The sequence below is a fragment of the Dendrobates tinctorius genome, unplaced genomic scaffold (assembly GCF_039654945.1).
Source record: "Dendrobates tinctorius isolate UK_male_01 unplaced genomic scaffold, ASM3965494v1 ptg000027l, whole genome shotgun sequence".
In the NCBI taxonomy this organism is placed as follows: Eukaryota; Metazoa; Chordata; class Amphibia; order Anura; family Dendrobatidae; genus Dendrobates; species Dendrobates tinctorius.
Genome location: NW_027361695.1, coordinates 9,129,537 through 9,144,740, shown reverse-complemented (window position 1 = coordinate 9,144,740; position 15,204 = coordinate 9,129,537). Strand labels below are relative to the sequence as shown.

General features: G+C 44.0%; 1 protein-coding gene across 4 annotated transcripts in view; it reads left to right on the top strand.

The window, feature by feature from the left end:
• SLC25A26 (solute carrier family 25 member 26) overlaps positions 1 to 15,204 on the top strand; it is a 96,454-nt gene that overhangs the window by 76,933 nt on the left and 4,317 nt on the right. For all 4 annotated transcript variants that reach the window (XM_073569750.1, XM_073569749.1, XM_073569752.1 and 1 more), the window contains 4 exons: positions 5,860 to 5,904; positions 11,625 to 11,694; positions 13,644 to 13,708; positions 14,896 to 14,969. In XM_073569750.1, coding sequence (XP_073425851.1) covers positions 5,860 to 5,904; positions 11,625 to 11,694; positions 13,644 to 13,708; positions 14,896 to 14,969 — 254 coding nt within the window. The remainder of the gene's footprint in view (positions 1 to 5,859; positions 5,905 to 11,624; positions 11,695 to 13,643; positions 13,709 to 14,895; positions 14,970 to 15,204) is intronic.

Here is a 15,204-nt window from a genome sequence, read left to right as displayed (position 1 = left end):
TTTTTTACTAATTATCAGAGATCCAGATCAGAAGTGTTTTTCCTGCAGTCGTCACAATTTATTGCGTTGCTCCGCTTGACCTCTGCTGCAGGATTGTGAGACGCATCATGCAGCATTTATCATCCCCAGCGGTGACCGACTTCCTGGGAGATTTCGGCGTGTCGGCTGAGCCCATGGCGGTGACATTGATTTCTTCTCACTCTCGGTTCCTGTCTGAACACATAACCATTCTGTCATGCCGGGGCATCTGTCAGGTTACTTTTTTTTTCCCTTCCCTCTTCGAGTCTCACCAAAGCTGCTTCATGTATTAATCATTGCCTGTGACAGGAATTAGCGAATACTTTTCAGCACTTGTAATAAGAAGCGCTGGAAAACAAACACAAAATGAATATTCTGTGAAGTACGAGAATAAATCGTGCAGAGGGGATAATATAAGGAGCATTTTATGTCTGTGGATGGAGCACGGTGGGGGGCCGTGTGTTAATAGCGAAGTCTGTATGACGCCTTTTGGTGATGCCGCTGAAAATACTGAAAACGGCACTTCACCCAACACCTGTAGAAAACCTGGGTCTTCTTACCACCTCGTCCCCTCCAACAAGGTAAAATTTGAATGTGCCAGTCTAACAAGGCCAGAAAATAAATTGATTCTTATTTTCAGCAATTTCAAAATCCAATTATTGTGAATGATCGTTTACTTTTTATGAGCATTCAACCAGCATTATAGGTACTGGAACTTCCATTCCTTCATTGACCAATTCACATTCTCCCTGTCATTGTACAGTGGCTTTGCCTACCCTTAGCTGAAAGTCCGCCTCTCTGTTATGCCTGTATATAGTTGGACCGAGCCGAACAAACACCCTTCCCCATGTACTGTAGAGTGAGAGAGACCCTCCCCCACTTACTGTAGAGATTCAAAGACCCGCCCCAACTTACTGTAGATTCACTTACTGTAGAGATATTTCACAACATGCCTCCACTTACTGTAGGAATTCAAAGATCTGCCCCCCGCTTACTGTAGATTCACTTACTGTGGAAGATGCAAAGACCTGCCCCCGATATTGTACAGATAGAAAGAACAACCTTCACTGTAGAAATTCAGAGACCTGCCTCCACTTATTGTAGAGATTAAATGCCACTCCCCCACTTACTGTAGAGATTTACTTACTGTAAAGATACAAAGACCTGCCTCTTCTGTAGAAATTCAAAGATCTACCCAACACTTACTGTAGATTCACTTACTGTCGAGACAACGACCCTCCCCCACGTACTGTAGTGAGAAACTCTCCCCCACGTACTGTAGTGAGAGACTCTCCCCCATGTATTGTAAAGTGAGACCCTCCCCCACGTATTGTAAAGTGAGACCCTCCCCCACGTACTATAGTGAGAGACCCGTCCCCCTATGTATTGTCGGGAGACCCTTCCCCACGTATTGTAAATTGAGACCCTCCCCCACGTACTGTAGTGAGAGAGACCCGTCCCCCTATGTATTGTCGGGAGACCCTCCTCCAAGTATTGTAAATTGAGACCCGTCCCCCACGTACTGTAGAGTGAGAGAGACCCGTCCCCCACGTACTGTAGAGTGAGAGAGACCCGTCCCCCACGTACTGTAGAGTGAGAGAGACCCGTCCCCCACGTACTGTAGTGGGGGAGAGACCCTCCCCATGTACTGTAGAGAAGAGAGGCCCACCCCCATGTACTGCCTCCCCCACGTGCTGTAGAGGGAGACCCGTCCCCCACGTGCTGTAGAGGGAGACCCGTCCCCCACGTGCTGTAGAGGGAGACCCGTCCCCCACGTGCTGTAGAGGGAGACCCGTCCCCCACGTGCTGTAGCGGGAGACCCGTCCCCCACGTGCTGTAGCGGGAGACCCGTCCCCCACGTGCTGTAGCGGGAGACCCGTCCCCCACGTGCTGTCGAGTGAGGGAGACCCGTCCCCCACATGCTGTCGAGTGAGGGAGACCCGCCCCCCACGCGCTGTCGAGTGAGGGAGACCCGCCCCCCACGCGCTGTCGAGTGAGGGAGACCCGCCCCCCACGCGCTGTCGAGTGAGGGAGACCCGCCCCCCACGCGCTGTCGAGTGAGGGAGACCCGCCCCCCACGCGCTGTCGAGTGAGGGAGACCCGCCCCCCACGTGCTGTCGAGTGAGGGAGACCCGCCCCCCACGTACGGTAGAATCTGCCCCCACTGAAGTACATTGCACAAAAAATGTAGAGATTAATTTCCCAAAATATCTGGAACCTCAAATCTTGGCCACAATGGCTAACGTAAGGAGCTTAACCAACCCTGCCAAATCTCGAGAGAACATATTTCCTCCATGTAGACTTTGATCTTAGACAGATTTGAACCTAAGAATCCGTTTCAGCACTGCAATAGTGGTAACCACTTCTATACTCCCCGTGCTATAGTAAAGGGATTGTTTAACCCCTTTCCTGCACACAGGATCTACCAATGGCTCACTAGAGATCCTGCAGGCTCCTGGTAATGTCCTCTGCGTTACACGGCACACAGTGAAATTGATTGACCATCTATCTGTTGCAGCGTTACTATTTGCAGCAGCTTTATCTCCCTTTTTAATATTTCCCCATTTCTTAAGAACATCGAATGTTCATCGGTGGATGACTCTTTTTTTTTTTTTTTTGTAGACCAGCCGACCTCGTTTTCTTCTGTAAGGGCTGCATTGGTGCCTTTCATGGACACTATGGCGGACACTATGGCGGACATTACAACTGTAGGATCACATCGCGCCTAACAACTGCTGGCACAGCTGCCTCGATTCCCCCCGTAGGTGGTAGGCACACTAAGTTGTCTACTCGCTGTGACAAGGAATGCGTTTTTTTTTCGATTTCGGAGGATGCTTGCTTTATGGATCGTCCAGATGCTGTAACACAAGATGGCTCACTGGAAATGTCATCTATCAGCCAATTATTATGTAGTAGGTGCCAGGTGCGGAACCACAGACAGGAAATGAAGGCTATATTCGGAACATTCCGCTCCTCATGATGTCATGGACACAGACAAAGCCTCTTTAGTTCCCCCTTATCTGCAGTACTGTTCCCCCTTCCGACCGTCCTGAATTGAGTATTCACCATTCCAATTGTTTTACAGCCACTTGTCAGCTGCGTTTAGAAGCATGGCTGACCTCGGTCCCTGGTGACGCTACTGAAATGTATCCGCACTGAGATGTTCCTGCACTTATTGAGATCGGGTTGCACACTTGCGTTCCCATCTAGATTTATTACTGTACTTTAAGTATTGTATTTTCGAGGAAATGTAACGTGCTGGATTTGTTATTATGCTACTGTGTTTATGGAGATGACTGTGTCAAGTAGTCGTTGTATTTCACGCGTGATCCACCTCCCGTAGAACAACTGATTCTGCACTTCACATTTTGGTTCTCTGTGTATATCCGATCCCATATCGCTTCATACCTCTTAATGGGGTTCTCTACTTTTGGGAACAACTTTTTTTTAACTTATTTAATGATTACTCTTTGCAAAGTTATGAACCCTTGTAATTGGCATAACTAGAGTCCGATGGGACCTGGCGAAAAATTAGGATCTTGGCCCTCAACTGCGCGATGGTCTGATATTTGGGCCCTTGTAGCATTGTAGAACATATAAAAACCTGTATATTCTCTTCCAGGTAATGATGTCCCCTGTCTTGTCTCCTTTTCTGTAATGACGTCCCCCAGTCCTGGCCCCTTCCTGTAATGACGTCCTCCATCCTGGCCCCTTCACTTAACGAAGTCCCCCATCCTGGCCACTTCCCGTAGTGACGTCCCCCAGTCCTAGCCCCTTCCTGTAGTGACATCCCCCAGTCCTGGCCTCTTCCCGTAATGACGTTCTCCATCCTGGCCTCTTCTCGTAATGACGTCACCCAGTCCTGACCCCATCCCGTAGTGACGCCCCCCAGTCCTGGCCTCTTCCCGTAATGACGTCCCCCAGTCCTGGCCCATTCCCATAATGACGTCCCCCAGTCCTGGCCTCTTCCCGTAATGACGTCCCCCCCATCCTGTCTCCGTCTTGGCCCCTTCATGTAATAATATCTGAGCTGGCCTTATTGGTCTGGGAGAATAACATCAGAGGTGTGCACCAGTAAAAGAAAAACGGCTGCCGGGAAAGGAGGAAGCAGACCCGGAATACTGTAGGTGAATAATATATTTATTTAAAGGGAATATGTCTCTATTATTGGTCCCCCTTTAAATTAAGTCATGACCTCCGAAGTGTCAATTGGCAGAGGGCTACATGGTAACAATTTATCCCTTTGGGAAATGAGACGGATGTTGACCTTTTGGAGCATTGAAAAAATATCACCAGTGGGTTTTCATAGGGAAATTTTGAGGCAGCAACATGGAAGTGCTGCAACTTGTGGGTAATGAAAAGTCACCGTTGTCATACTTTATGGCACTTACTATTATATACTATAGGACTGTAATCCATCTGGAAGGGCGCTAACAAATTATGCTGCCCAAGGCACCACCCCTGAGGAGCGCTATTATTAATCTAGTCTATACAGATAAGGCACCGCCCCTGAGGAGCGCTGTTATTAATATAGTCTATACAGAATGTCTACGAGGGGGAGTAGACTCATATGTCAAATTATTTTAGAAGCTCCTGATCAGATTTTCCTTTTAAAGTGTTTGTTTTTTGTAAAAAAAAAAAAAAATTCACCTCCTGTCTTAAAGGTCTCATTTAGTTTAGTTTGAAAAACAAAAACAATATATATATACGGTATATTATAATGATTTCTTTTTCACAATGCCATGTAAGGCTTTTACTTTTTTTTAATGTTCAGTCACATGAAATTTTTGCTGAGTGTTACTTGCTGGGAAGATCTGGGTGCTAAGCACACCGAGACCGTGCATCTGCAAAATACATTGGCAGGGGGTCGACCAGAAAATCGAGGCTGGAGCCAGCAGACAGGCTGACTCTGGTTGCATTAGGTTGTACGTGTAAAGCAGCCATCGTGGAACGCTATCCGTGCTCAGACTGAGCGCATGGAAATAGACACCCACCAGCACCGTGAGCGTTGAGAAGAAGACCTGATGTTGTCTCGTGCTCGCCGTGTAGCGCTCTAACAGGACGTGGAATATTAATGGTCTCGTGACTTTACAAAGCTGTTTTCCACACGTTTTCTCCCCTGTAGTCACTTTTTCGAAGTCCAGCAATTTTATTGTGTTTTCTTTAATACGTATTAAGGACCACCCAAGACTACAAAGCTGGTTCACCACCGGTGACGATCAAGTGAAAATCTCTATAAAGTATTAATTAGTTTTTCAGCGCAGTGTGTATCTGCAACACAATACTATGTGTAACATAGCCAGACATTTTTTTTTAAACCTTTTGTAGGCTATTCTTGGGAGATGATGGCTTTGCCGTTGGTTCACCGATTTTTTTTTTTTTCCTATTACAAATATGGAAACCAGATTGGAGAATGATGGCCTTGGCTTTTAGATGGCTCTTTTCTGACATTTAGCCAAGAGTCATTGGACTTTTTTTTTTTCCAGCCATGCAGATAAGATGTTGCCAACTGGGTGGTGGGGTGACGGAAATTTCTGTTCCCGGTGTTGGAAAGTTCTCAATGACCCCTTTATTCCCTAAGACGACATTATTAGAATTATTGGCATTTAATAATTGGGATTAGTTCCGGCACAGATTTTTCCATTCTCAAATTCTGCATCTGATTAACAAATCGATAGAAATAAGCAGGTAAAACCCAACCTCTTTCCCTTAAAGTCAGACATTGGTGGTCTCTTGCAACTTTTTCACCATTCGAATTAAAGAAGTTGTCAGCAGAATTTGCAATGCTTCCTTGCTCCCGTGTGTTATTTGTAACCGTACAATTTTTTTTCTTTGTTTTAGATCCCGTTTTCTCTTGTTCAGTTTCCACTTTGGGAGTTTTTGAAAGTAAGTAACAGTCATTGTACAGAATGGTAAACTCTATACGGCAGCTATATATTCCCATATTCTCATTGTGTAGTGCCAGACTAGATGGTGCACGCTTGATGTATTCATGGAATGTCCTATTACCATATAATATCCGCATGATTTTTTTGGCAATCTTTCTGTAGGTATATTTGTTTCCATATTTAGCTCCTGTTACATGTGGAGCACCAACTTATTCTGCAGCAATGTACAGGGAAATGTTCCCAAACAGGCTTGTTGTGGGACACGCATGTAATTTCAAACAAGAACAAAGCCCACAAGGGAGATCGGGATCCCCCAAAAAAGCATAGTTTCCTACAGGGAGCAGGGGTTTCCAAAGAAAGCCTAGTCTCCTACAGGAAGAACTGGGTTCCCACAGAAAGCTTAGTCTCATACAGGAATAACTGGGTTCCCACAGAAAACCTAGTCTCATACAGGAAGAACTGGGTTCCCACAGAAAGCCTAGTCTCATACAGGAAGTACTGGGTTCCCACAGAAAGCCTAGTCTCATACAGGAAGAACTGGATTCCCACAGAAAGCCTAGTCTCATACAGGAAGAACTGGGTTCCCACAGAAAGCCTAGTCTCCTACAGGAAGAACTGAGTTCCCACAGAAAGCCTAGTCTCCTACAGGAAGAACTGGGTTCCTACAGAAAGCCTAGTCTCATACAGGAAGAACTGGGTTCCCACAGAAAGCCAAGCCTCATACAGGGTTAACGAGGTTCACAAAGAAAGCCAAGCCTCATACAGGGTTAATGAGGTTCACAAAGAAAGCCTAGCTTCATACAGCAACAACTGGGTTCCCACAGAAAGTCCTCATACAGAGAGAACAGTTTCCAAAGAAAGTCTAGCCTCATACAGGGAGAACGGGGTTCACAAAGAAAGCCTAGCATCATACAGGGTTAGCGAGGTTCACAAAGAAAGCCTAGCTTCTTACAGGAAGAACTGGGTTCCCACAGAAAGCCTAGCCTCATGCAGGAAGAATGGAGGTTAACAAAGAAAGCCTAGCCTCGTATATAGAAAATGGGGTTCACAAAGAGAGCCCAGCTTCATACAGGGGGAATGTGGTCTCCAAAGAAAGTCTAGCCTCATAGAAGGAAAACTGGGTTTCAAAAGAAAGCCTAGTCTCATGCAGGGAGAACAGGGTACCCTAATAAATCTTCACCTCTTATGGGGAAAATGAGGCCTCCAAAGAAAGCCTAGCCTCATACAAGGAGAACAAGAACTTGAAAGAAAGACTAGCCTAATACAGGGAGAGCAGAGTTCACAAAAAAAGCCTAGCCTCATACTGGGAGAGCCTCATATGTGGAGAACGAGGTCCCCCAAAGAAATCCAAGCGTCACACAGTGACAGCGGGTGCCCCCAAAAAAGCTTAGCCTCATACGGGGAGAATGGGATCCAAAAAGAAAGCCTAGCCTTATACGGGGAGAACAAGTCCCCCAAATAATGCCTCATATAGGGAGAATCAGGCCCCCAAAGAAAGCCTAGCTGCATACTGGGAAAACGGGGCTTCCAGAGTAACCTACTCTAGCGTTCCTGTGTATGAGGGAGGCGGGAGAGATGACAAGCTGTCAGATGAGCAATCATCTTGGAGTGGCTCTGATTGGTACTGCGACCAGTTTCCCATACAAGTGAATAGGAGAGCGCTTGCAGTACTATATAAGGCCCCTTTACCTATATTAATATTAATTAAATATTAAAGTTCCAAAAGATAGAAATGTGAGATTATTTTTGTATACTTTCTAGTAAATAAACATTTAGAATTTGGGACTCCCAAGAAATGTCATTACCCCGAGCTTGAGTCAGACCCACCTATACAGATCATCTCCGGTCACTAATGAATGACGGACACGAAGCCGAGCAGAGTCTGTAAACACATCGCAGCTTTTCCCTGGTGACCGTGTAGTAATTGGCATCTCCTCTTCTGAACTTCTGGGAAATCTGGGATATGCTTCCTCAGTTGGGCCGGGGTCAAGATGTGAATACCCAGCGGGTATAGCATGGAGCGTAAAAGCTTGTCACTTATGTCCCTGTCCTCAGTGCTCATCTTTATACTCTTGGTATTATTATTATTATTATTATTATTATTATCGTTTTTATCATTTTTTTTTTTTTTCACATGTCAAAATTTAATTTTTTTTTTTTTTAAGTTTTCCACTGAAATTTGCCAGTCGGACATGTGGATATTTTATTGTTTAATGTCTTCCCTTTAAAAAAAAAAAAAAAAGTGAAAATTATTTGTTTTTGTTTTTTTTTGCTTGTTTTCCATTTTTGTTTTCTAAAAGGGACTTTAACTTTACTCTTAAAAACTTAGGCTCTGTTTCATCAGGCGTAAAACTCTTTGAAATGTTCCACAATTTTTGGGTAGTAACTCTGAGTTGTGCAAAAATGTTGGCACTTTTTTGCACTTTTAAGCCAGTTTCCCCAACTTTTTTGGAAAGTGGAAGGGGGGTTTGGTCGAGCAATGATGACAGATTCGGCACTTTTCTTACTCTGGTGAACAACAGGTGAAAGATACGCGGCGCCTCTTAATGAGTTTTGAAGGTGCTGGAATAGTTTGGGTTCACCTGCTGCCGTCAACGGTTTATTGGTCAACGCGTTTCGAAGTTTCAAACTTCATCAGGCCAAAACAACGGAAATGAATGAATTTGGCTCCTTTTACTCCACGAGACATGCAGCCGCGGGGACTTGAACATATTTTTCTAGCACAACCAAGCATGGGAAGATAACACCTTATTCCAGCACGTTCGTTCATCACTATTAGTAATCTTTCCTGCTAGTTAAAGGGCAATGAAAACCTGACCGATCGCCCCGTGCAGCCGCTGTGAAGGGTTAAAGTTAGCAGTCGCACACTGATCGCTTCCAATGCTGCTCACGTGGAGGAAGCACAGAATCGCGCAGGCAGCAGAATAGGATCCGCTCCCCTCCGTCAGGCGCACAATGGGAATGTCACCGGTTTGTGCTGTCGCAGTCACTTTGTCAGGGCCATTAGTTCTTCCGCTAAATAGTTTCCCCAGAAACACAAGCTGTTACCAGAACCATCCATAAGTGCTCTATGGGGAAAAGCTTTTCGTAGCCAGAAGCTTCTCAAAGGTTTCCCATTCAATCTGAGGAAAGAGCTCCAGCACATCATGAAAAATGAGGCCAACGTTTAGAAAGAGCGCCGTCCTCCAGCACCCTGTGTCCGATTACCGTGCAACTGTTTGTCCGGTGAATCCTATATATTTAGTATCCTTTATATTATTCATAACTCTGCATTCGGGAGAGATTTGGAAGCTATTTCTCGAGTAAACCAATAATGGGTTAATGTGTGGTGTTTAGGGGCCTCCATTATGGAGAGGAGGCCGAGCGCTCACTTCTACGTGACTGATCTCCCATATGGAAGAACTGAAAACAGCCGAGCCTGTAGAACACATCACCCTTACCAGGCAGGACGGGGGCGAAAGGGTCTACCGTTCTGGAGATCGGTGCAGGCGTTGGACACACCATTGATGTCACTTTTAAAGGGGTTTTCTGGGGCTTCTCAGTTCTGCGTTGGGAGGGAAGAGGCACCAACGAAGGTCAATCGGACACATAGACGAGAACTACTGGCTGTGAACATATTGGGAACCTGTCGATGCACCGTCATCAGCGGCTCTCACCGCCAGATGCGGAAATGGGGTGCACTTGCCTGTGATACGTCAGCAGCGTCTCTAACCTCCACATGTGGAAGAGTGAGCTGCCAGAAAACCCTTTAATTAGGTTAAATTTCCATGGCTACCTCTAAGGGATTTTCAATTGAAGGAGCTCCTAATAATAACTTGACCCGGTACTGGGTCCTCTAACAATCATTTAGAATCTGATGAGAAATCAAGGGTTTATCAGTGTAACACATGGACGTGTGGAGTCCTTCCGAGCTGCTCTTTGTAGCCGTTCTCTGCTACTTCTCATTATTTTTTAACTTCGGTAAACTGGAGCAGCTAAAAAAATAAAGAAACTTTGCGGAACGTTTTGGTTAAAAGATATCCTGGTGTGTTCTGTGCGAAGATTCTATTGGTCTCCATGGTTACAGACTACAAACAAACCACTCTGTAGTCTGATCCTGTAGGCAGACTCCCATCTGTTCCCTACATCCTTTTTTTTTTTTTTTCTTTTTTTGTACTTTGCTACCAAGGAGACACAGGTCTGCGTAGAAGCTGTATACACTAAACGACAGAAGGCTTTTAAGGAAGGCTAGTAGCAACTGAGCTTCATTTTTCAGTGTAAAGGAATATTAACAAATTATTTACAAAAAAAATTGATTGTGATGGTGGACCTTCCCTTTTAGCATTTAATGATTACTTTCCGATAGGTTCTCCAAGGGTGAGCACGGTACAGTGATATCCACAGAGTAACGAATTAAACATTAGCACATGTTTCGCCCCGGGGCGTTGTCAGGAGCACAGATATTTATAAGTCTTTGTTAACTGTCGGAAAGGGATTAGCTTGTGCAAATTTTTCATTTGTTTCTCTTTAGTGTTGGGTGATGTCAGGATTTATTACAGTTCACATGTAAAAATGTGTTTGCATTCTGACGTTTTTTCAAATTATATGAAATATTGGTCAATATTGATATAATATCAGATCATATGGCCCTTGGCAAGAGGGGGCCCAGCCCTGGTGGGTCCTATCCTTTTTTTATTACTAGGTGGCGAGAACCTCTTTGTCTGAGAAACGGAGTATTTAGTAGATAAGGGGACAGGGATTGGCCCAAGGGTCATGGTAAAGGTAAGGGGGATGATGCCTAGAGAACAAGCACCATGTACTTCTGTCCTGGGTGGCAAAACCAGACACCATAATTAAGTCTCCCCTCTCTTTGGTGTTTTACTCCTAAGTGATATGCTTTCTTTATGCCTTAAATTAAAAATAAGATTTCTAAAAAATCACAGTAAAAAGTAAGCAAAAGATGCAAACAGAAAATAATCAGGAGAGCTAAAACAGTCGACTACGACTACGAAGGGTCTAAGAGGCTGTCTTATGAGCAACATTTAGCACCTAATCACAGCATGGGTGATTGTTGGGATCTGACCACTAGTACCCCCACTGATCCTGAAAATGGGGGTCCTGAGTAAATGAGGTAGTAATGGACATGCTTATCCACTGTGTATTGGTTGAGCATGCTCTCTACTGCTCCCATAGAAGTGAACAGAGCAGTAATAGTTCATATGCACTATTTGTGTCCGTACTTTTAATAATTCTTTAAAAACGTCATTAACCAAATACCCGCGATGACGATTATTGCAGTCACTACCGAAGGCAAAAGTCTCTTAGGCATCCTGCAAAAAAATCGGCTGAAAAATTAAATCCAGGAGAGAAAAATGTGAAAAATGTATCAAGACTAAAATTGTTTTACTGTAACATATATTTTTCGAATATGTATCTAATAATTTTTTTTATTTATATTATGTCACCGTTTATATTATTCGTTGTTTGGGTGTAATCCATGAGTGCTGCCCCCTGCTGGCCTGGGAGTTGTAGTTCCACAACATCTGGCGAGTCGAGGCTTTCCCAAGGTTGACCTCCAATGCTTTGCTCGACCTTCCATGTCAATTCCCATCTTTGAAATCGACCCATTTGCAGATGATCTGAAACATTCAGTAACATTCCTCCATTTTTTTTTTATTTTTTTTTTGTTATGCATTTTTATTTCTGTTTTTTTTCTTCTTTTTTTTTTTTTAATTCCAGGATCTCTGGTCATGGAAGCAGAGCCGTCCGGTCGATTCTTGGCAGGCTGCAGTCTGTGGAGCTTTTGCAGGTGCAAAGGATTATATGAGAAACTTAGGAAAAGAGAGGGGGGGGGGGGACAAAAAAAAAAGAAGCGTCTTGGGTTCGGGCGTGCAGCATTCTTTCGAGAAGCCGGTTTGTTTAGGACGCCACTCTCTTTAAGTTGTTGTTTAGGGTCCGGGGGTCACCGTACAGAATAGGTGAGAGAAAAAAAAAGTTGTATTAAGATGAAAGATGACCAATTTGTTTTTTGACAAATTTGCTTTGGTTAAAATCGAGAAGGTGTCAATCATCCCTTCTCCTTGTAATCCTGGTAAGAGCGCATAAAAAGGCTGCAGAGTGGCGAGAAGGACCGAACAGCTGTCTGCCCTGCGCTGCTCTTCAGGGCTTTCTCTGACTCCTGCGGAAAGGCCGTGATTCACCGCCCGTGTGACATCTCTGACAGCAGCGCAGATTAAATAGTGTCAGGAGAGGATGAAAAATGTTGATGCAAGCACCTACAGGCTGAAAATTAAAAAAAAAAACAACAAAAAAAACACCACCTTATATGCAAAAACAATGGAGGACAAAACATCTGGGCGGTGGAGAAGCAGCATGACATCAGCAGAAAGAATAATGTATGGTATCCCCTAAGGGATGGAGTCGAGGACGCTTTTGCATTTTGAATTTTGGAGAAATCTTTCAAGGCAAAAGGAAAATCTTCCAGAAATATGGGATTCCCAAAACGCGCAAAATTTTAAGAAAATGAAAAAGAAAATTCGATGGACCCAATCAGAAAAATGAGGCGGAAAAGTTTACCTTTTTTTCACTTTTGATCTATTGTAGACCCTCTTAAGTGGGGGTGGGTCCGGCTTTGGAACCTCCCCCGAAGAGCCTAGCAGATGCATATAGCGGTCTACAGCCCTAAAGGGCCCAATTCATCATTTGTGGTTTATTTTAGTTACTTTTCATCATCTTTTCTTTTCTTTTTTTTGTTTGTTTTTTAGTATTCTCTGACATTTCTTTTGCACTTAAATCAAAAATGGCAAAAAGTAAAAAAAAAAAAAAAAGAAAATGCTCTATATCTTTGTCTTTTATCCCATTTTTTGCAACCTTTTAGTTGCACGTCCCACGAAAAAGTCACAAAATTTGCACCCAAATATTTCAGGAACGTGTTAAATCGGGACTTCTCGAAAACTTGCAAGTTATGAAACAAACGAAAACATTTTGGTAAACCCAAAACTGACGAACACATAAAAAAAAAAAAAAAAAGGCGCAAATTGAAAAATATATATATATGGCGCAGAACCCCCATGGCTCCATTGCAATAATGAATTGGGCCCTTTCTATTCAGCCCACGCATGGGGGGGCTGAGCGCTTCTCTGCTGTTTTTAGTGACCGATGGGGGGTCTCAGGACATTTTTTAAGAGGCTACAATATATGAAAACTGAACATGGATTAGAAAAAAAAAAGTCGGTTACTTTCTTCCCAAACCGCACCGTACCTGTCTATAGATTATTTCAGGTGTTGCAGCTCAGCCTCATTCACTTATATGGAGCTGCAATACCTGACCCGGCCTGTGGAGAAAGGGTGGCGCTGTTTTTGGAAGAAAGCGGACATTTTTTTTTTTTTTTTAATTCTACAGTTTCTCTTTATTTACATGAAACCAGAGAACCCCTTTAACCACTGTACAATAAAAAGTTCTACAACGTTTCTGAAGCTATTAGTTTGCGGTCAGTGAATGAGAACACTCTCTTCTTCTTTACATTCGCATGTGTAACCTATATAAAATTTTCTAAACTGCTGCCGAAAATGAGCAGAAGATTGGCCCCCGAGAACCGGCCCTTCACGGTCAGGAGCTGAACGAGCCGTCATATGTTTGATGTAGTTTATATATAAACATCACATTTTAAGACGTCTTGGCAGAGGTTGTGGGAACCGGACCGTAAGATCAATCCCCAACAAGGTCTTATTTGTTTTGTGTCTTTTTTTACTACTCAGGTGGTTTTGCAGCTGCGGTTACGACCCCCCTTGACGTAGCGAAGACCCGTATAATGCTGGCAAAGGTAAAGAGACTCGATGGTCCTACCGCAACAGTGTTCAGCCAATACAAGATGCATCGGGTCTTCCGGACTCCACATAAATTTCTGACGCCGCCCTATGTGGCTGCAGATTGCTGAATCCTCACAGTGTAATATGCACACTCTCAGGATTCTCCTCTCTTCCCAGCTCCAGAACTGCAAGTATGAGATTTACTTGCTTGTGAACCGACCAGCAACTTTTCTTGCTTCTCTCAATGTTTTATTGAGAAGATAGTTAGCGAGTGACTGCAAGTACAAAGATCTCGAGCTGGCGACAGAATGGAATCTTGACAGTGTGCATATTGCAAAGTCAATTTTAGCTTATTCCTAAAACTTACCTTTTTAAGGGTTATTCCCAAGTTTGAACATTATGCCCTATTTATAGAATTTCTGGGGGGATCTGGTTGCTCCTAGAGCGGGAGGTCTGCACCGCCCCTTCTGAACACGCCTTACTCCATTCATGGGCAAGTAGTCAAGTACCCCGCGCTCGGCTTTTTCCTTCAGTCACATAGACAATAAATGGAGCAAAGGGGACCATACAGGGACAATCAATCTGCAGAGCCCCGTTCTTGGGATTGCTAGAGGTCTTGGCGGTGAAACCCAAAGTTCTCCCCTTTATCTTAGAGGATTTTAGGGGTTTTCCAGGGACAAGAACCGTATTCATAAATATCTTCATACTAGTTTGTACTAGGTCAGGTGCCTCAGATCTTCACCCCTTGCTACCAGTTTTTGTGTTCGACAGTGGAAAACATTATTTTCGTTGGCCTGTGACCGGAGCAGTGGGGGAAAGGGGCTGGATGAGTGCTTAAGTAAATGCCTAAGCCAGCCCCCTTCTCTGATATGTAGACAGGCAAGTGGGCTGGTTTAGCTACTGCTGCACTCCGGAGCCTTACATTTAGAAGCCGATCTTAAAGTTTTATGAAATAATCTAGAATTGTTCTTATTTCTCGTAGATTTGATTGTAGTACAGCCTGGTAGAAAGGGGAAATATAGGAAGATTTTACTGTTGTTTTTTTTTTCTGTACTATGAATTTGTGCAGAGCTCTCCTCTCATTTACTGTGGAAATATATAAGGAAATCAAATTTTTAATTCAAATGTTAAGAAAAAAAAATCCAATTCTGAGTGTGAGCAGATGAAACTCTTATTTTTTTTTATTTTTTCCCTCCTGCAGGCCGGATCGAGTACTGCAGGCGGAAACGTGCTGCTGGCGCTCAATGACGTTTGGAGAACGCACGGCGTCACCGGGTATCTATTGGAGATTACTGTCCATACTGAATTCTGAGTTAATTATATACATATAGTTTCTATCCTTTTTTGTTCGGCTGCGTGTGTGTGAAATGGATGAGACACCGGTATGTGGTTACTACTACAGAACTTCTCGGGAACTTCACGGTTTCCTGAAACTTTCTCGCCAAGACTTTTTCCTTCCTCTTCATCACCCACTTCCTGGGCATCGGTAATCTCGCCACGTGCACCTGGC